The 20,952-nt window shown below is 54.1% G+C and overlaps 1 protein-coding gene across 4 annotated transcripts in view; it reads left to right on the top strand.

Annotated features, from left to right (window-relative positions):
- The first annotated feature begins 288 nt into the window (after positions 1-288).
- The window catches only part of CORO2B (coronin 2B), a 44,779-nt gene continuing 24,115 nt past the window's right edge, over positions 289-20,952 (top strand). Inside the window, exons 1-3 of one of the 4 annotated variants that reach the window (XM_027789543.2) lie at positions 289-507; positions 7,634-7,723; positions 13,825-13,891. In XM_027789543.2, coding sequence (XP_027645344.1) covers positions 13,841-13,891 — 51 coding nt within the window. In that variant the 5' untranslated portion in view covers positions 289-507; positions 7,634-7,723; positions 13,825-13,840. The remainder of the gene's footprint in view (positions 508-7,633; positions 7,724-13,824; positions 13,892-20,952) is intronic. The other 3 variants (XM_027789544.2, XM_027789545.2, XM_013300795.3) reach the window with 3 other exon arrangements.

Below are 20,952 nucleotides of genomic sequence, written 5' to 3' on the forward strand. Positions count from 1 at the left end.
GGAGCCCTTCCTGGGCCGCCACCATCCCCCTGTGCATCCCCCGGTGGGGGGGGGGGGGGGGGGGGGCAGCAGGTGCCTGCCCGCCTCCCTCCCCCGGGAGGGGGGAGTTCGGGTCGGCAAAGAGTTAAAACACGGGTTTTTCTCTCCGCGGAGCTGCGCGGCACCCGCGCCCCCCCTCCCCCCGCCCCGCTCCTTGGCTGCCTCCCCGCCTGCCCTGGCCCCCCCCGCGGGAGGCGGCTCCGTCACCGCGCCGCGGGCTGACATCACCGGCCGGGGACCCATCGGCTGCGCGCCCGGGCGGGCTGCGGGCTGCGGGCTCACCCGCTCCGCCGCGGGGACAGCGGCAGCAGCGTCCCTCACCCCCTCCAACCCCCCCGCGGCCTTTTCCTTCTTTATTTTTTATCCCCCCCCCTCCCCTTTCTTTTTCTCCACCCCCTCCTCCGCGCATCTCCCGCTCCCGCGGAGCTCTCTCACCCCTCCGCGACATCCCGCATGACTGTCACCGAGGTAAGGACCTGCCTCCCCTGGCTCGGGTGCTGGGCCACCCCCCCCGCTGCCCGCAAGGTGCCTCGCTGGGGACTGCGGAGCGCGGCCGGGCCGCCTCCCCCCACTCCCTCCTCGCCCAGGTTCCTGCTTTATATTTATTTTATTTTATCGTATTGTATTTTATTGTTTTCCTCGCGTTTCCCGCTCGCTCGGCCCCTCCAGCTCGCAGCTGTGCTGCATTTTTAACCCTTGGAGCAGCCGGCCGGGAAGGCCGGGGGGGCTGAGCATCCCCCGCGGGCGCACCCCGCCATAAGCCGCTTTCCGCGGCCGCTCGGCAGATGCTGCCCAGACCTCTACAGGTGGCTGCCGGCTTGTCGGGGGGGGGTGGGTGGGGGGAGACCTCGGGAATGGGGCTGGGGGGGATTAAGGAGCGAGGCGGGGGGGGCTGCGGGGTGGAAGGGGCTCAGCAGTGGCTGAGCAAACCCACCCCGAGCAGAGCTGCTGGGTGTGGGGGTGATGCGGAGCTGCTCAGGTCCCCCGAATGTGCCCTCTAACCTTAAAGCTCGGCTTTCCCAGATGGCTGCCACTGGTGCGGAGGGGAAAGTTTTGCTGCCTGAGGACTGTTTCCCATTCTTCCTCATCCTCACGATCCCTCATGCCTGGGACCTGTGAGTTCATCACTTCCCACTCACCCCATCCCGCAGCAGGTCGGGCTCCCGTCGCTGAGGTTGTACCAGGGGGATGCTGCCACCGGGGTGGCCCAGAGCACACAGCATCCTGCTGAATCAGGGTGTGTTATGGCATGATATGGCAGTGTCCGGAGGATAAGGGGTCACCTCCAAACTGTGGGAGCCACGAGACTTTGGGAGTAGAGCAGTCCAAGCTGGACCTGCTTGGCCCAAGCCCTCCTTCTCGCTCTGTGGTCCTGACATGAAGATGTGGTCGTGACGATGAGTCTAATGGTTTCATACACTGGAGGGAATACAGTAGCCCCCTTGCCTCAGGAAGCCCTCCCAAGCGAAGGGCTGCCTGGCCCTGCGGCGGGCAGGGTCTGGCTGTAGCTGGAAGCGTCTCAGTGGGCTGTGGTTGCCATCCTGGGAATGGGACTGATGGGGTCCCTGCAGGTGTTGGTGCCACAGCACTGATCTGGGCTGTGACACGGCTCACGGGGCTGTAGCACAGATTTGCTGGGGCAGCGGGCATGGTGCCGAATTAACTAGCTTGGTGCAGGCAGAGCAGAAGCAAATGGGACTGAAGCTGTTGTGGTCCTTCTCCAAGTCCTGAGGCGGGATGTGCCCAGGGAGGGCAGCAGTAGCTGTGCTGTTTGCTGCCTTTCACCCCAAACATTGCTGGCCTCCCTGGCAGGAGCAGACACACATATTGGCATGAGTGGGGGGGGGGGGGGGGCGGAGGGGGGCACCCAAAAAGCCTGAAGAAGCTCCAGAGCCCACATTAGTGTGTGCCCAGGCTCCCCAGTGAAGATGCTGCTGGGGAAGAATCACTTTCTCCCATCTTTGTCCTTAGCAAATAACTTGGATTTTGCCTGCTTGGCTTTGGCTGGGCAGTCACCACCAATTTGTTGTTGGGTATTTCTGCGCGCCTCGTGCCACATCGTGCTGTCCCACAGCTCCTGCCAGCTCCACAAACCCACCAGCACCTGTGTGCAAGAAAAAGTGTTTCCAGCTCTTCTGGATGCTGAGAGAGGGACTGATGGACAGACCCAAAAGGTCAATTGCGTTGAAAGAACTACAAGCTCACTGATTTCAAGTGTCATGGTTTTAAGCCAGGCTGACTAATTTGTAGTGCTCATTAACAATTTTTTTTTTTTTTTCTGAGTGCAAATGGATTTATTCAGAGCTATGCTGAGAAGAGGCTGCAGGGCTGTAAGGAAAGCACCTTCAGCAGGATGGGGGAGGGCTCTGCTGTTAGTTTTCAGGGAATGGACGTACAAACTGGGAAGATCTATGCCATGTGCACCAAGTATGCTGTTGCTAAAGCACTGGAAAGCTCTAATACACTCTATACATTTTATTACCTGCAATATGGACTATCCTGATGCAAGCTAAAGGAAACCCAAGAGCAGGCTCCTGACCTGCCACAGCATCGGTGCCGGGGTCTTTCCAAGAAAGTCAGGGCATGGACCCCAGCACCGAATTGGTGAACATGCCCTTCTCTCACCGGTCCTTCCCCTGGGTGTGAGGCTGGGACATACGGCCTAGGCTGATGGAGTGAAGGAAACAGAAAGTGGCATGAGGACCTGTGGGAGAGGATATGGGGGTTTTGTGTGGTTTTGCCTGCCAGGAGTCTGTGCAAGGTGGAGACTCCAGGAAGGGTTTGGTAACACAAGGTTGGGGGGAACGGGGGGGTTTGGGAACCGGGAATCAAGTGTGTGTTCCCACAGTGGGGCAGGCGAGGGGGAAGCTCCCCCGGGGACTTCTGGGGTCTTCACATCCTGCCCAGCAGCAGGTGTCTAACTAAAACCAGTAAAGCCCACAGCTCCCAGTGCTGTCAGGAACAGGCATTTATAGCCTTCCTGCAACAACTCCTCCCACACTGGGGCCGCTTCCCAGGCCGTGCTGGAAACAGGAGCCATGGGTAGGATTTTACAAACTTTGCAAATATTCCCGAGCAATTCATCCTTAGAGGAAAATTGATGTGAAAATCAGGTGTGGGTGCATAAGGCCAGGCAGAGCTGTCCTATTGCAAGCTGGAGACATGGGGAGGCACAGAGAGCTTTTCTTGGGGTGTGTGGGGGGCTGGGGGAAGGCAAGGAAGGGACAGAAATATCTGCTGTCAGTACGTGTAACAAGCTGGTTTCATCTGTGTCCCAAGCCACCCCCCTCCCTCCCACAGGAAGAAATGCAAGCAGCTGCAGCATGTCCCCAGACCTCACTCTTTTGGGGGAGTTTGCTACCCGGGAGACTTTAGGCAGGTTAAAAATAGGATGGAGAAAGACCAATTGAAATGCAAGAGCCCATGTCTCATGCCTGGGGAGCTGCCCAGATTCTGTGACACCTTCCTGGCATCATTGCATTGCGTGGCATGGCATAGCATGGTGTTGCATGGTGTGGCATGGTGTGGCATAGCATGGCATGGTGTGGCATGGTGTGGCATAGCATGGCATGGTGTGGCATGGTGTGCCACACCAGCTCTGCTTGTCCAGGACTTTCTCCAGGCTGTGCAGTAAGAGCTGGCAAGGTGGTGGCCTTTAGCTGAGAAGGTGCTGTAGGAATCAGGAGCAATGTCCTCCCTTCTGTAGATCAGCTGGTCCTGTGAGGGTCTGGGGCTCGTGTTTGCTCTCTGTTGCTTGCAAACAGAAAACCAGCCCAAATGCATTATATATAAAGAAAAGGGTCTGTGCTACGAAGCTAAACAAATCTACTTGCAAAAGCAATAGGCAAACAGTCCTGACAGGCCCAGGTCTCGTGGCAAACGTGGAATTTCTTGATGGCTGTCGTTTACTGGGGCCGGGTGAGTAATTCCTCACCCCGGATGACTTTCAGCTTTATACCAGCAAGCAGGAAGAGCACAAAGCCAGGTTGATGGCGGGCGGGCAGTGTGGGGCTCGGGGGAGAAGGGATGTGAGTCACAGGATGGAGAACAGAAGCGGGAGGAAAGAGCCCACGGCTGGGCTCTCCGAATTCATTTGCCGTTGAAAGGATAATGGGGTCTTTGGGGATACCCAAGTGGGAATCTTGTGGTCAGGGAAGGGCTAGGCAAATATAACCTCTGAGCAGGGGTTGTGCTGGGTGTATTTTGGCAGGCAGAGGCATGGCAGAAGTCCCTTGGTGCTTCCAGCTCCCACCCATTGCCAGAGGCTGTTTCCAAAGCTCTAAATATAATTAACCACGAGCACAAGTTAGTGGGGGCCTGGGGGCGTGTTAATTTGGGGAATATAGTTTTAAAATGACTGGAGGTTTTTCTAAAGCATGCAGTTTGAAAGAGGATGCCATCTGGGAGGTCCCATGGCATGCGTTAGTCTGAATTATCCTATGCTCTCCTCTGGCTTTATTATGTATTAATTGACATTAGCCATTGAGCCACGCTGCCTAAATAATGGTTCATCCGCATAGTTCAGCAAGCAGACGAAGCCAGAACCAAAACCTAGAGAGGAAATTGCCACTGTAGCCTGTTGTGATCGAACACAGTAAATAAATGATGCCCTAAGACGGGCAAATAGCAATTACTGCAGAGGCCCTTGGGTGGGAGGTTACAACATCGTGACATCCCTGATGGCACGGCGCAGTGTCCTCGCCTCATGGGTAAGGGCAGCTTCGGAGTGTCTGGGGCAAATGCTGATCCCATGGAAATGCTGATACTGGTTCGATCAATAGGAAGCTTGATTGAAGGCACTGGGCCATGATGTCAGGGAAAATGGCTTTGCAGCAATTAGGCTTTGGACAGCACAGCATGACTTTATTTCTGGGGAAATAACAGGTGAAGTCTTCTCTAGGCAGTTGGCTAAAAATAAAGTTGATGAAGCACTGTGTGGGCTCTGCGAACCAACTCCAAATAGCATTAGTAAAACTCATGTTAATGGATTAGGTGCAAGATAACCAACATCTCTAGAAAATAGATGAACGGGATTTACCATTGCATGGGGCTTTGCTCACGCTGTTCAGAACAATCGGGCTCCTTTGCTGCTGAGCCCAGCCAGGGCTGTGCACTGGGGACGGGGGCTGGGTCCCCACGCAGGACCCAGTGTCACAGCAAGCTGCTGGCACGGTGCTGTGACGAAGGGCAGATGCTCTTCCCAGCAGGAGAAGGGCACGGAGGCAGCGGTGAGGGCAGGCACAACCCACAGAGGCTGTGGGAGGAGTGGGGCATTTTCTGCCTCTTGCTGCCGTAAAATCCCTATATTTTTAGTTGGGGTTCAGCAATGTGGCAGCCAGAAAAGCCTTGCTCATTTGGGCTGCCCAGACAGATGTTGCTTGGAAGTAATTATGCAAAATGGATTCCTGAGGTGGGTTCGAGGCAGGGATGGAGGGATGGTGGCTCTTGTAGAGGAGCTGCTTTGCAGCACCTGATGGATGGAGATCATGTAATGGTGCATGGTGGCACAGCTGACGGGAGGTAAGGGGGTCGCGTTCCTTACCAGCTGGACCGGGACGGAGCAAGGCAGTCAGTACTGAATTGTTAATCAAGTACAGAACAAGTCCCCTTGTCTCCAGCAGTGTGGATGGTCACTAACCTTTAGCTTTGGTGGGATTGCTGGGGGTTAGGAATAACGGGCCGCTTTTAGTCTAAAAATGGAAGCTCCCTGTTTCAAGAAGTATTACTCTCATCAAAGGCAACTTGTCTGGCCTGCGGCTTTTTAATGAGTTTTAATTGAGATTCAATGCAGCATTAATCTGGCGCTTTAATATTGCCTGTCTGTGGCCAGCAGGCTCGCTGGGCTCTGTAATTCATACCCTGCAAATGCAACGCAGGGTCAACCCCCCCCTTCTTCTCCTTTTCATGGAAATTTTATCAAATGATGAATAGTTCAATTCATTACCCAGCTAGCAGAGAGCTCGAAGGAGTCGAATCCTGGATTCCTATCTCCCGAGTCAGTGTGTAATTACCCAAATCTGGCAGCAGGCAAAATCTACGTGACGGAGCCAGCTGCTAGAGTCCCCCACAAATCTGTGAATCCCATCGTTCCCGGGCCGGGAGGGAACCAGTGCCAAGCTCAGCTCCCAGAAATCCTGCGCTCCTTTGTTCATCACAAAGCTGTTGGCAGAGCCCCCTCGCTGCGGCTCCCTGGCCGGAGTTGGTCTGCAGAGCCTCGAGCATCGCTCTGAAAAGCCTCGGGAACAAAACTGCCTGGGGAGAGGCTGTGTGGGGCAGTGCTGGAGCTGCCAGGATGTTGCTTGAGTTACAGAGAGCAGAGAACTAAGGCTAAAGCCTTCAGACCCGAGCCCAAACCTGCTGTGGCATGCAGCTGGTGAGCACGGCAGAGACCCTGCTTGATGGGAAATCTGGGCATCCTCGAGCAGGGCAGGGTGACAGTCACCTCGCTGCACCAAAAATGAGGCTTTCCAACCTGTTGCTCCATATTTACAGAAAAGCACTGCTGAGGAAGCTCCTGCTCAGCACCAGGATGGGATGTGTGCTTGAAAGCTGCCCTCTCCATCCGATTGCTGACCACAGCCCCCATCCTCCTGATGGGATGCAGACCTGGGTTTTCCCCTCACAGTGCGGTGGTTTCTTCCACCGACAGCCTGCTGTGCAAATCCCTCAAACAAGCTGCTGGGCCTTATGGAAAAATCCTCACCCACCCCCCGTGCTGAAGGGTCGGGAATAGCTGTGCTCCAGCCAAAAAAGCCGTGGCACAGCAGGGGAAGCTGCTGGGGCCAGCGGGGGGGCTGTGCATGTGCCTGCCTTGGGGACAGGGGGGTGTCGGTGCTGGGCATTGCTGTCATAGAGTTAATGCTGTTTGGTTTTGGTAATGGGAGGGACCGAAAAGGCTGGTTCCCGGGGTTGTAGGGGTGCTGGGGCTGTTGTCAAAGCTGGAGGCATTAGCACCTCATGGATGAGGGTCCTGTTGCAGCCCAGCCCAGCCCCGGCTGCCTTCTGCTCTGAGCATCCCTGCTCTCCGCCTGTACAATAGCTGCTATAAATTCCCCAGGGAATAATGGCCTCTCTGTCCGTGCACAGGGCCATTGCTGCGTGCCTGCCCCAAGGCACGCTGGCCCTTGCAGGGCCTGGGTGGCTCTGGAACGATGGGTGCCCCATCCTGGCCCATCCGTGCTGGCAACACTTTGGGCATGGCCGTGGTGCTTGGCTGTCCCGTGGCTGCAGGACCCACGGCTGCAGGTGTGCTGGGGCCATCCCTGTGCCAGCTGCTGGCACCCAGAGCCTCTGCACCGCGTGCTTTGGGGCTCGAGATCCCCACGGGTGAATGAGGGCTTGCGCAGCCCGTGCTATGAAATCCCTGCTCACAGCTGGGATGAGCAGCAGTTTCGCTGTGCGGGGCCGGCGATGAGGGGGGGGGTCTGGAGCTAATCCTGTTATCACTGGGAATCAGCTGCCCGCGGCGGCACAGGCTGCAGCGGCTGCACCCCGGTTTGGCACCCGGCATTTCTTGAGTGCATTTGGCGAAGTCAAAGTTCAGGCTTCGTGCCTGGTGGTGCTGCGGTAACCAAAGGGTTTCCCTTTCTTCCAGGGTCGAGGAGCACCCACGTTTCCCTGAGCCCCGCGTCCGTTCCTGGGTGTCAGGAGGCACCCAACCAGCCTGTGGAGCAGAGCAGGGCAGGTGAGGACCCCGTGCTGTGCCTGCGCCCTGACAGACCCCAGGGCAGTGCTGGGGAGGGCCAGAGAGGGATGGAAACAGCCTAGGGACATGGTGCCATGCCCAGGGTGGGGGTCTGCCACAGCAGCCCCTCTTGCCCAGCCCTAGTTCCTCTGCAGGTAGCTGGGCAGGTGGCTGCACGGGCAGGAGAGCATTTTTTTATCAGCCACTGGAGTTCTCCTCCTCCCAAAATTTCACCCTGTACCCCTGGTACATCGGGTGAGAACAGATCCATGGAAGACTCAGTCCTTGTGGAAGTGCTGAGTTCTTTAAGCCAGTGGTGAAAAAGCTGAGTGTACAGCAATATTGCTGGGCAGCGGTGTGCAGCGAGCATCCCGTGAGGGCTCAGCCTGCGGGATGCCAGCTCCCATGCCTTCCCGAGGGGTTCACAGCTCCGGGTTGGTTCACTACAAACCTCTGGCAAAGAGAGTCACATTGGCCACTCTTGTAATTATATTAAGTGCAAAGAAACCCGATTCTGGAGCACTGTGTGCTAAAATGCAGGGAAAACCAGGGAAAAGGCAAGATGTGAGGCTGAGGTGAACGCGTGCACATCACGGGGCAGGGGAGGAATATTGCAACGCGTTCCTCCTTGAGCTTCCCTGCGCTTTTGTTTGTGCCTGAATAACAAGTCTCCATTTTGCCTCTGTGGATGGTTTTCCTCTTCCTGGGAGCCGGCACACAAGGCAGGGCTTGTCCGGGCTCCAGCTCCCTGGCGGGCACCTCGCAGGCTGGCAGCGGGGGGGTCGGTGCCTCCTGCACCCCGGCCCCGGCGTCCTGTGACCTTCATCCACCCAGGCTCTGGCACTTCCTCGTGCTGGCCAGGAAACGGTTTTCTGAAGCCTGAAATATTTAGAAGATAGTGTTTGTTTTTCTTCTTCTTTTTTTTTTTTTTTTTCCTTTTCTTCTTTTCTTTTGGAAAACTTTTGCCCCCAACTGGGATAAACTTACAAAAAACCCTCGCAGTTTTGTAAGCTGTCCAGGAGCGAATGGCTCCATGCAGGAGCAGCTGGGATGGGAAAGGAGCTGCTGGAGCCTGGGCTGCGGGATGCTGCCCTACACCCTGAGGAGCATCCTGGGGTGCTTGTTTCAGGAGAACATTTTGGGGATTTTGGGTAGAAAACAACAGTGAGAGTGAGGTGTCTGAGCTGCTCACCCATGCGCTATCTCCCTGCCTTGGAAAAGTCCCATTTGCCAGGATAAAGAAGTTTCTGTGGTTGACATCCTGTACAAAAATGGGGCTTTGTAAGGTTTTCTTTCAGGCTATTACAAAAGTAGAAGTGTTAGTGCTCCCAGCAGCCCTTTTTGCCCCAATATTTTTACCCTCACCCACCCCATAGCATCTTCCCAAGCCATTTCTTACCCGTGGGGTCCAGCAACCACCCCTCTCCCTGCTGTCCCCCAGCCCTTTACTGCCTGTGTGTATGGCTTTCCACCTCTTTACAATTGAAAAGCAGGTGAGTTTAGGAGGGGTTGGATTTATGGCCTCCTCCCACTGGAGGCTTTCTCTTGTTATCCAGGCAGCCCCACTTATTCTGCTTAAAACTGCTGGATCCTGGCTGGAAAAAACCTGTTGTAACCAAGTCTCCAGTAACAAGACTCAGTCTTCTTGATGACCTGTGATGTGACGTGAAATAACACTCATGGATGAGCGTCTGGCTTGGTTACCCACTCATCTCAACACATGAAAAGAGACTTTTTTCCCCTCTCTGAGTTTCCTAAAAACTTCTCAAGTTGAGAAAAAGTATGCAATATTTCTGCCCTCAAGGAAACATTATTCCAAGCTGGAGGAGGGTAAAATCCTGTGGTCAGTGACCCAGGGCAGCTCCGGGGGCCAGAAATACTTTGTGCTTCATCAGGATGTTTCCGCCAGCTTCACAGGGTGGGAAGTAGTTGGGAAACAGAGTGGGAGGAAAATTGTGCTTGTTTACAGAATTTATTGATGAGCGTGAGATTTGTGTTTCTTCTCAGCACATGGGTCCAGGAGAGGTTTGGTTTGCCTCCCCCAGAAGGTTTCCTGGGGAGAAAATGGTCCAAAATGGGGCCCCCACTAGTCCCGCAAATGCTGGTGCCAGGGATGCTTTTTGCATTGTTCCTGGGCGGTCCGGGATGTCTGTGGGACGATGTGAAGTGCCCTGGGAGGGCAGGAAGCAGCACTGTGGTCAAGGAGGGATGGGGACTCATGGTGACAGCCTAGTCCCATGGCCAGGAGACATCTGGCCTCGCTTGGTGCTTTTTTCCCAGCGACTTGGGAAGAGGAGAGGCTCTTCCCAGGCAGTCAGGGGTCTGTAGAAAGAAGACATCATTGAAAAGTTGAACTCCAGGGAAATCCCAGTCACTTCCTTCCAGGCTGGAAAAAACTCAGCTGGCAGATATCGCTTCAGAAATGTTTGACTGTCTTTTGTTTAGAACGCGTTATTGGGATTAATCCTTAATATTGGTAAAATCAATCTACCGCTCTTTACAAGTTGGATAATCATGGAGCTCTCTTTGCTTTTTCTCCTTGTCTGTGCACTAAGGACCAGTGGCTTTCCCACAGTGAACTGTGCCTGCCAAAAATCCTGTCTCAGGGCCCCCCTGGTCACTGTTAGGGAGCTGGGATGCACCCCCTGCCCCAACGGGTGCAGAAGGAGAGATCTGCCCTGGCTCTTGGCAGCTCAGCTCCAGTTGGGGAGACTGAGTCAGAGCAGTGCTGGGGGGGTCGCTGCCCTTGGCTGTGTGACTGCCTGCCTGGCGTCCCCAGTCTGTCTGCCTGGACATTGCCCCAGTGCTAATACCATCACAGCATCACACGTGTAATCACAGCATCGTTCCTGGGCGCAGAGTGCTGCTCATCCTATTGGTGCTGGCTGCTGCAGAGCACCCACCGAGGTGCTGGAGGGCCAGCACAGGGCAAAGCTGATGCTGGATTTGCAGCGCAACCTTGAAAATTGCCTTTTGGAGCATCCCAATGTGCTGCTGTCCCTGGCCCCTTTCTCTGGGCTGCTCTGGCAGGGCTCTGGGCTGGGGGCATGTGGGGCAGAGTGAGCCCAGGGGATGCCCAGGCTCCTGCCTGCTCACCTTGGTGTGACCTCCTCACGGGGGGACATCACCCCATGGAGCTTCACAGCAGCCCTGATGCTGCTCCCTTGGTGACATCTGGGCATGGGGCAACTCCAATGCATCCCTTGAGCGCAGCCACTGCTCCTGCAGCACTTGTATCTTGCTGTTGTGTCAGCAGGGTCCGACCTGCTCCTCTGCCGTCCCAGACATGGGGAGAGGTTTGATGTGTGGATGCATTGGTGGGGGGCACCTTTCTGGGGCACAGCACAAGTGGATGGGGCCGGCCCACCTGGGAAGGAGGCAGCCAGGCCACGTCAGCGCTGGTGCTCCTGCACTGCAAGGCAATTGAATCCATCATCTCACCATTTGCTACAGCAAACAGGCAAATGCCAACCCCCGTGGGTAAGGACACAGTGAATTCAGCATCAAACCCCAGATCTGTGGTTTTGTAGTGCAACCTTAACCCAATGTGCGCTCTGGGGGCTCTGCTGGGCCCATGCTGCGGATGACCCTCGTGCCAGCGTACAGCTCTCCGATGGGCTGGCAGCATCCCCTGCCATGGAATAGCCTGTGAAACGGGCTGCTGCTACTAGCAGGGGGCTGTGAGACCTGAGCTACACCCCCAGCCACCTCTGCTTTCCCCTCTGCCATGCAGTCTGCAAGCTCGTCCTCACCGCTGCCATCCAGCTGTGCCGAGTGAAGCCCAGCAGGACAGAGAGGGTGGAAACATGACAGCCTGTTTTGTGGGAACATACCCTTTCCTGAGGCCCCACTCAGTGCATTTATTCCGGTGTTTATTAGAGCCCAAAGGTGTTTCCTGTGGTGGGTGCAGATCTAGAGCCATTCGCTCAGCTTCCCTCTGCTGCTCCAGCTGTTTGTGCCATCAGGCAGATGCACAAATAAGGAGAAAACAAGATTTGCTGCTTACTGTAGGGTTTGGGTCTCCAAAGTGTTGTCAAGAGCAGGATGAAGGGCTCTCCCCTGCTCTGTGGACTGTGGGGTTGATGGGGGGAGGGGCATGAGGTCTCTTGTCAGCAGTACAAATGTGCACGCAACATGGGACAGATGCTTCAGCACCCTGTCCTGTCAGGAGATGCTGAAAATGGAGCTGGTGGGGTGAGATGGGAGCAGGATGACCCTCTCCCTGCATGGCTGATTCTCCTCTCTTCCCGAGAGAGGAGGGGGCCAATGGCACCTCATCCTGCTGCGGGCACATAGCGAGGGATGCTGCCTTGTGCAGCATCAGCTGGCAGGGACGAGGACCAGCGTGCCCGTGGCTCTGTAGGCTGCTGAGCTCTGCCCACATTAGGTCAATAAAGCAAAAATTATGTAATTGTTTATCAGCCCTCAGCTTTTTGTGGGGGTTAAACCTGTATCAGAACCAGGAAAAAAAGTTTCTTCCCACAGAGGAGACTCTTTTCTCTGTTCTTGAACATTTATAACTAGTTTGTGTTATGTATCGTAACTTTTTTACTGGGGGGTTGAAACATGATTGGAAAAACTTTATTTGAAAGAAAAAGCATCTCCAGGTTGCGGATGGCATTTGGGACTGTGCTTCTGGCAGTGGAGCATTGCCAGGTGGTATTTCTGCCTGTGGGCAGCCATGGAGGGGCTTGCATGGGTCTGTGTGAGACCCCAGGGCAGGGACACGGCTGGGCTGGTGCTGGGGGGAAGCAGAGCTGTGACCAGCCCCAGCCCAGCCCAGCAGCCACCGCGCGCTCACTTCAGCGGGAGATGGATGAGGTCCCGTGGCACCACTGATGTTATCTTGGAGTCATGACTACTGAGCCATCCAAACCATAATAGCTGCATGGAGGCTTAATGGGGAGATTTATTCTTCGTTATTGTCATAGTTGTCTGTAATGGGATGTACGGTTTTGCCTGTCTCATAAATACCCATAATCTGCTTTTTAGTGGTCAGTATGCAATCCTGAACCGGCCTCGTACAACTATTAAGTCCCTTCTTCCCTTCCAGCCCCTGTAACTTTCCCGGGCTGGCAGGACTGGGTTTGGGGGCTCTGATTGTCATCGCTGCTGTGCTGCTGCATGTTGTCAGCCCAGTATGAGTGTGCAGGGTTCCGGCCAGTGTCCCCGAGACCTGGGGCTGCTCCTCAGGGGGACACGTCAACAAGCTGTGTCCATCAGCCTGTACTGGATTTCATGCCAACTGCCTTTTTTTCAAAGGGCAAGCAAAGGCTTCTTGCAGAGAAGCACGAATTCTAAAATTGAAGCCTTTGAAAGTGCTCTATTTTAAAAGTTTGCTCCCCAGCAGCGTGTAAAACAGCTTTTCCCTGTGGCTCAGTGCAACCCCCCATTTCTGGTGCTTGCAAAAGCCAGTTGCGCTGAAAATATACAGCAAAAAAGCGTCCCCCTTTCTGTTTCCCCAAGGAAGGGGCTGCCCCTCGCCTGTTGCAGCCACCGCAGCCCTGCTGCCTTCTCAGGCTGTCCCCATGCGGGGTTTGGGGCCAGATCCTGCCCTGGCTGTGGCAGGTGAGGTGCCCATGCCGGTGCTCTGCAGGCTCTGAGCGAGCATCTGACTTGCCGGCAAACTTTACCTGGGTGTATGAATAGATGTTTCTTTACATGCCACTGCTGATCCCAGGGTTTCTGGACAGGCTGAACAGCACGTGAACTGGGTATGAGTCAGGTAATGTGCCGTGTACATAAATGCTTCCATTTGCTAATGGTCTCAGGAGCAAAAACTAGTTCTGGTGGAATTATTTTGTTCTCTAGAAGAAAGTAGGTGGCAATGCATCATTATAATGGGGCTGGCAGTCGCCAGGGAGGAGGAGACGGGGGTCGGTGTGATGGCTGCTGCCTGTGGCTCGGGGGGCTCAGCCCCGTGCCCTGCTGCTGGCAGTGCTCTGGTTTGTGCAAAAACCCCCCAGGAGCAGCCCCGTGGGGGTCGGATCCTGCCATGCATTGCCCAGTGCTGCGGCGCGGAGAAGCAGGAAGGGTTTGTGTGTTTTATCTCAGCCTCCTGGGTGGTGAATTGAATGTTTTTGCTTTCCCTCTCTGCACAGAGCTCTTGTCGAGTCAATGAGAGACCTCCACAAGTCTAGCGTGCTGGGAAGCAAGCACAGCAGCCTGGTGAGTGTCCCGCGCAGGGCATTTTAATAAGGCTGGGACAGAGAGATGCATAGAAACAGCAGCTGAGCCCAAGCGAGCCAAGAGCCCAACTGGCTGGCTGTGCTCTGAAGGTCCCTTGGCACAAAAGAGAAACCACTTAATTTACACCGGAGACTTGGCGTTTCTTAGCCCGTTTGCTTTTGAGTCAAGCTCGGGCTGCAAACTGGCTCAGGTGCCCCGGCCGAAGCACCAATCCTGCAGCAATGCTGAACCTGGACTTTCAGGCACGTTTGGTGGCTGAATTACGCCTGCACACTGCGAACATGTGTTGCTCTCTGTGGTGGAATTGTTATTAAAATGAAGAACGGGATGTGCCTAAATGTTAAATCTTACCGAGCCTCGTTAGCATGAAAGCCATTAATGTGAACAAAAGCTGTTTTCAAGGTTGAATTGAGAAGCATCAGAGCATTAGAGTGCTGGGGAGATTAAAATCAGCATTTGTTTGGCTCTAATCTAATGTGCATGGAACAATAAGCATTTGATGACTAATTTTGGCAATGCTGGGTATCTTATAAAAATATAGCTGTTTAATTTCAAGCTTTTCTTTAGGGAGTGGATTCCAGCAGCATAAATCGTACATACATGCTTTGCTAACGCACCGGGCATGCACTGAGCAGATCCCATCCTCCGCATCCAGAGGAGCCTGGGCAGGACACATCTCGGGGTGATGGTCCTGCTGCAGCCTGAGCGGCTCTGCCAGCTCCAGCTTGTGCATTTTCCCTTCCGAGTGGAAAAAATACTGGTTTGCTCAAGCAAAGCGAGCGGGGATGGGGTTGGGGCGAGGAGGTGGCTTTGCAGGGGCTCCCCCACCGCATAGTGATCGCAGGGGCAGTGTTTTGTGTTTGCCAGCGTTGATTTAGGCTGTGAGTGCAGCCCTGCTCATCCCAGGGCTTCCCAGGCACGGGTGTCCTGCCTCTGGCTGTTGCAGGACCTGGGGTCCCCCTCAAGTCCATGGCTGATATGTACCACGTCCTTTGGGAAGAGGTTTAATCCCCCCTTGGCCACGAGGCTGCTAAATCCCCCAGTGCTGATGCTCACAGGGTGTGGAGGGGCATCAGGACCAGAGCAAGGTTGTACCCACCTTGCAGGGACTTTAGGGGCGACGGCTCTGTCCCGGAATGCACATGGCAGCATGCTCAGGAGTCTGGCACGGCAGCGAAGATGGTGGTGGCTTTTTCCTCTAAAATAAGCCCCTGGTGAGCTATTTTGATATTTTCTTCCCTGCTGTCTGCAGGAGGGAGCTGTGAGGAGTGTGCCTCGGTGAGGATGGGGAGGGGGGTATCAGGCAGCCCTGCACTTCCTACAGATGAAGCCACCTCCTTGGTTAAGACGTGCCGAAAAGCAGCTCCGTTTTTTGCCCAGTAACACTTTGTTGCTTTAATGGCTGATTGATACTTGAAATGTCAAACTTGAGCACTGCTGACCTTTCTGACAGAAAATAACTCCTGCCCAGCGGCTCGCAGGGATGTGCAGGCTGCAGGTCAGCTCGGGAGCGAAGGAAAATCACCCCACACAGGGCGGGCACAGGGGCAATGAGGGGGTGGGTTTCAGTTGTATTTGGTTTTCTTGATACAAAAGTGTACGTTGAATTTAACTGGAAAGCCCCGGGTAGGGAATGCTCACCAGAACCTCTGCCTGCGCCGGGAGGAGGCAAGACAAAAAGGAATAATGTGATTTTGGAAAGGCACTGTCTCCTGGACTGCCACAAAACCCCTCCTGAAAGCCCCAGATTTTCTAAGCAAAAAAATGAGTGTTGGATTTCCTTTTCCCAACACACTTTTTCATGCAAATATCTTTTTTTTTCTTGCTAGCCAACCATAACCCTGCGACTTAACCACGGGCAGAACAATAAGTCAGAGAGTGGTGATGAAAGAGCACTGGTTTCCCATTAAAAAGTTCTCTAAGGCCATGGGAGATGCTACGTGTCATCGCGGTAACCCCAAGAGCTGCTCTAAGTGCCACAGCCCCCTTGTCACCCTGCCAGCACGCTGCTGGGGGGCACAGGACGAAGGAGAAAGGCCTCCCACCGCACTGGGGCTGGGGGGGGTATTGCTAACCCCCCGAATGACTGCTTCATACAGCTGAAAAAAGCAATCAGATTCTCTGAAAGCTTTCACGACTGAGGCAGATTTAACAGCGCTATATGTAGGATATATAAGACATATAGATTTTTTTAGGGATTACAGTCCACTGTGCTGTGTGACTGCCTATTGCAGCGTTCGGGGCTCTTTGCGCAAGCTCTCCCTCCCGGCTGCTGTTGCCAAGACTCCCGATGCTTGAAAAGATGCATTTAAAAATAAACACATTGAGACAAGAGCTGTGTCCTGCTGCTGCTGGTAGGCAAATGCTGGAGCTGCCAGCAGATCAGAAAAGCCTCCAAAGAGGGGCTGGGTTTTTGCTTCTTGGTTCCTTTCCTTTTTTCCAGGCAAATAGCAGCGCTGTTCCCAGGGGGTGTGGGCAGAGCTGGGCCCCGTGGATTTTGTGTGTGCTGACGGGACATGTGGGTCAGATCCGCCTGCCCCACGGCATCTGCTCTGCCTGGCTGATGGGGTATGTGGGGTGGGTACCAGTCCTCCATCCTTGAGAGAAACCTGCAAAAAAAAAAGTTGCTTTTTTTTTTTTATTAAAGCCATTACTCATGAAGCTGTTCTCTGCTGTAAAACTGAACGGAAGCCTGAAACACCCACTTAAAAGCTTATTTCCCCACCCTGCGAGAAGCAGGAGCTTGCAGGCTGCCCAGGATGGGGCAGCTCTGATCCCTCAGCAGCCAGAGGATTGCTTTGCTCCTTGTCCCGGGGAGCTCCCTGCGCCGCTCGGGTGGATGCCTCCATATCTTGCTCATGTGATACATGATGCAATATTGCATCTTCAGCCCAGTGATATGTGATGCAATATTGCAGCTCTTGGGGGGGAAAAAGAGGGGTGTCAGCTCTCTGCAACTGCCATGCATGGGCCAGCCTGCGCTCTCAGCAAGGAAAACTTGCTCATCCCTTCCCTGGTACGGGCTGCAGCTGCTCCTCAGCATCGTCACCTTAATCCAACCCCACTGCGTACGGGAAGTCTCCTGCTAACCAACCTGCATTTCATGCTCCTGCCCATCTTCTTCCCATATCTGCTTTTGCAGTGGAGCAGGATCAGAGTAAGACATTAATGCAGCTCTGCAAAGGTGCCAAGGAGGGCAGCAGGCTTCACCTGGAGCTGCAAACCGGTCTCCTTGGCTGTAGTATTGTGCCTGGGGGCTTTCCCCATCTCCATGTCTGTGTGTTTTCCTCTGATTTTGAGGAACAGCACAAAACTCAACGCAATGACAGGCACAAGCAATCCAGCAGTCCTCTGCATTTCTCCTTCAATACTCCTTAAAAATATTTTTGCTAACCGAGGGATGCCCCCCCCAAGGCTGGGTGCCTGGCTCGACGCGGGTGCCCGGCGGTGGCAGATATCATTGCTCTGATTATGAAACCTCAATGAGACGCTTTGTTCTTTTGTTTGGAGATGAGGAGCGGGATGGCAGCGCTGCCGGCCCCCCCTCCCCAGGGCTGCTGGGGGAGCAGGGGAAGGGGAGGAAGGGGATGAGATGCTCTGCACTGGCCTGCATCCCTGCTCAGGGCTTCCCAGCACGCCTGTTTTCTGTGCTCACTGTTGTTGCCAAAGAGATTTCCACCTTCCAGCTCAGGATTTTGGGACACACTCTTCCCCTCAAGCACTTAAAAAAGTAAAAAAATTGCAATGAGCCTAAAAACACTGGAGCAGAGCAGAGAATTTTTCTGCTTTTTTCATGAGGTTAATGCTGATGCTGAATGTCGTGATTGGGGATGTGATTTATTTTATTGCCGCACTTCAAAGTGCTTTATAGGAGTCTCGTTTTTCATGTAAGTTCTGCTCGACCCAAAACAAGGGAGGAGTTTTGTAATGAAAGGAAAAACCAGAGTCCAAGAATAATGCAGAACTGGAATGAACCTTGGAAATGGTGGCACATTAGTCTGATTCTGGAGATGGATGGAAATGACTCCAATAAATCAATAATATTTTTTAATGCCTCTCAGCCATTGGGAGTGAGGTGATGGAAAAATAAAAATGCCCGTTACCATCAGCAGAACATAGAGAATTACTCAAAAAGTGAGTTTTATAAAAATTATATGTTGTAGGATTGTAAATGCTCTGGATAATAACTTCCAGAATTGCTGGATGTGGCACATGGCGCAGTGATAGGAGCTGGTCTGTCGCTGCTGGGAGTTGGATCTGAGCTGGGGCCGACCAGGGATATCTGTGGCTTCATGCAAGTGCACCAGGGCAGGCGGTTTGTAGGAGCTAAAATTAGCAGGATATTTTCATCTTCCAGCATCTTCTGCCTTCCCAGAGAGCAGCCAGCAGCAGCGTGCCTGTCGGCTGCGGGGTGGTGGTTGGGGTCTCACAAGCATCCCTGAATTCGCCCCGAGTTTCTTCTTTGCATTTTTCTCTTCTAGAGCAGAGAGGAGGGTGTTCATAGGTGGGGAATAATTTGTGATGAAAATGATAGGTTCTGAACAAACACAATTTTGCAAAATGTAAGTCGAGTAATTTGTAAGTGAGGCAAAAAAAAAAAAAGGCAAAGAGGTTTGGGAAAAAAATCTGAGGAGTTTGAAATGCTGTTCATTTCCACAGTTGCTGAAATGCAGATGGAGAAGGGTTTAAACTCAAGGTGAAGACAGCAAATGCAACATTTCTCTTTAAGTTTTGGGAAGGCCCCATCCCCTGGGTCACGTCGATGCCAGCACAGCCGGGTCCGGTCGCAGCCACCTCTCCCCACATCCTGTGGGACATGAGATGCTCCGGTCTCCGCATGTGAACCCCCATGCGAAGCCCCCGGCCGCTGTCCCCGTCCCCCTGGCAGGAAGCGTGGGGCACAGAGGCCAGCATGGGACCGTGGCCGGGTCGCTTTTTCCAGCCTTTCCTCTCCTGCTTTGTCTTGCCCGAGTCGAGCTCCTCTGGGGAAGGGGCTGTTTTCCTCCCTGACTGGGAAATGTCACACCACCTGCAAAATACTCGGTGCCGGAGGGGAATGCTGAGCTGCATCCCGCCGGTGTCCAAAGCATCCCCCACATTCCCCCTCCTCTCCATCCCCTCCTTGTCTTCAAAAGCCTTCGTGGGCTCGGCCAGGAAATAGGATGTTTGTCCAGCGCTGAGCTCCAGCGTGTCCCCTCTGAGCCCGGAAACCCAGGGGAGCGAAGGAGCACACGGAGGGAAAATAAATAAGTAAATAACAAAACTATTTCCCATTTGAAACTATACCTCTACCGTGGATTGCAGAGGCTGCGGGATACAAGATTTTCATCCTCCTGGCTAGAAATTCGACTTGTTTTCAACAATTTTCCATCATAAAGTGATGTTCCTTGTGAAATCATGTATTTTGCTGGGAAGACTTCCCACATGCAACCCATCGGCCGCCGTCTTTGCAGCATGAGGGCGGTGTATCACCCTTTGCACATTGGTTTTTCATTGACTTTCTTCTTCTCGGCATCCCTTAGGTCACTTGGTGGCCTCGTGCTCTTGTCCGCGTCCTTTGGGAGCAGCCGGGTGCTGGGGATATCTTTCCAGATCAGGGCTGTGGTGTCCCCGGCAGTGCAGCCACAGGCTCAGTGCTTGCGGCCACCATGGGCTACCAGCAGAAACCAAAGGGCTCCTGCTCCTTCCCCCATCCCCTGGGTGCTTCAAAGTGCCATGAGAGAGGTTTAAGCATATATAGTAGGGAAAAATAAGTGGAGGAATAAAGAATAAATTAAAATGGGAAAATAAAGCTAGCATCTGCTTGGAAACTTGAAGTTTTCAGCAAGCCAGAACTGAAACATCACTCATAAGAACACCTAGATGGGATAATGCAATGGGAAACTGGTGATTTTGGGGGGGGCAGAGTATCTTTCTAGGTTTTTACTTGTAGGCAATGCCTCCTGCAACCCAGTGGGCTCTGTGGGGAAAGGGGTTTGGGCTGAGCGTGGCAGCCCAGGGTCGGCAGCACCTCCATGTGCCAAACCTGGAGGTGTAAACAGTGCCGCAGAGCGAGGAGCTGCTTTCCCTGGGATGCTTTCCAGCCGGAGAACACAACCTCTGCCAAAGCCATCCACTGAAGGACCAGACACAGATGATGTGGTGAAAGCGGACTTTTCCTGCACGCCCACCTCTTGAGCACCTTGCTCCAGCAACAGGACAAAACGCCGGCAGGAGCAACCTGCTTCAGAGCCTGACAAAGGGGCAAAAGATGCTGAGCTTTTTATTTTTCAACCCCAAATCCCCCATCAGCTCCTTTTCCACGCTCTTCCCGCACTGCAGCACCCTCTCCACCCAAAGGCTGATGCTCCCTGCAGCTGGTGGGGCTGGGACCCCTGTGAGCCCCCCAAGGCTCTCCCACATGGCGCAGGAGCTATTTCTGGCATGGGAAAGCCTCCGCCAGCTGCAAGACCCAGAAATCTGCAGGGAAGGGCTCAGCCGGGAGCCGGCGGCTGCACAACGCCGGCTCTGGGCAGCCTGAGCCTCTTGCCAGGGATTTTGCCGGCGTTTCCGGCCGTCTGCATCCCCGGGGCCGCAGGGCGACATGACGCTGTTTGCAGGAAATACTGACTGAGGCTGAAGGAAAGAAACTCTGGATTTCTCCAGTGAAACAGGCACTTGGGCTTATTGCTTCCGCCCAGTGTGGCGGGGGCTGCGTGGAGACTTGCCCGTTTTTTGGAGAAAGAATAAAATAGGGAGAGCTGGAAAAAAAAAAAAGAGGGATGCAAAAGTGCTGAGGTCCTGGAAGCAGCATCGCCCTGGGAGCTGGGGACCACAGTGAGTAGGGAGCATCCATAGGACACACGTGAGGACCCGCGTGAAGGGTAAAAACACATTTCCAGGCTGCTTGGAGGTCATCTGTGCTGGCGCTTCATTTGGCAGTGACTTGCTAAGTTGAATTTCTGGATGCACAAAATATTGGCAGCCCCTTTTCGGCTAACCCCACGTGGCAGGAGGGGTTTCTGCAGGGGGGGTGGGGGGTGGGGTTCCTGTGTGGGGAT

Source organism: Falco peregrinus, chromosome 1 (assembly GCF_023634155.1).
Source record: "Falco peregrinus isolate bFalPer1 chromosome 1, bFalPer1.pri, whole genome shotgun sequence".
Lineage (NCBI taxonomy): Eukaryota > Metazoa > Chordata > Aves > Falconiformes > Falconidae > Falco > Falco peregrinus.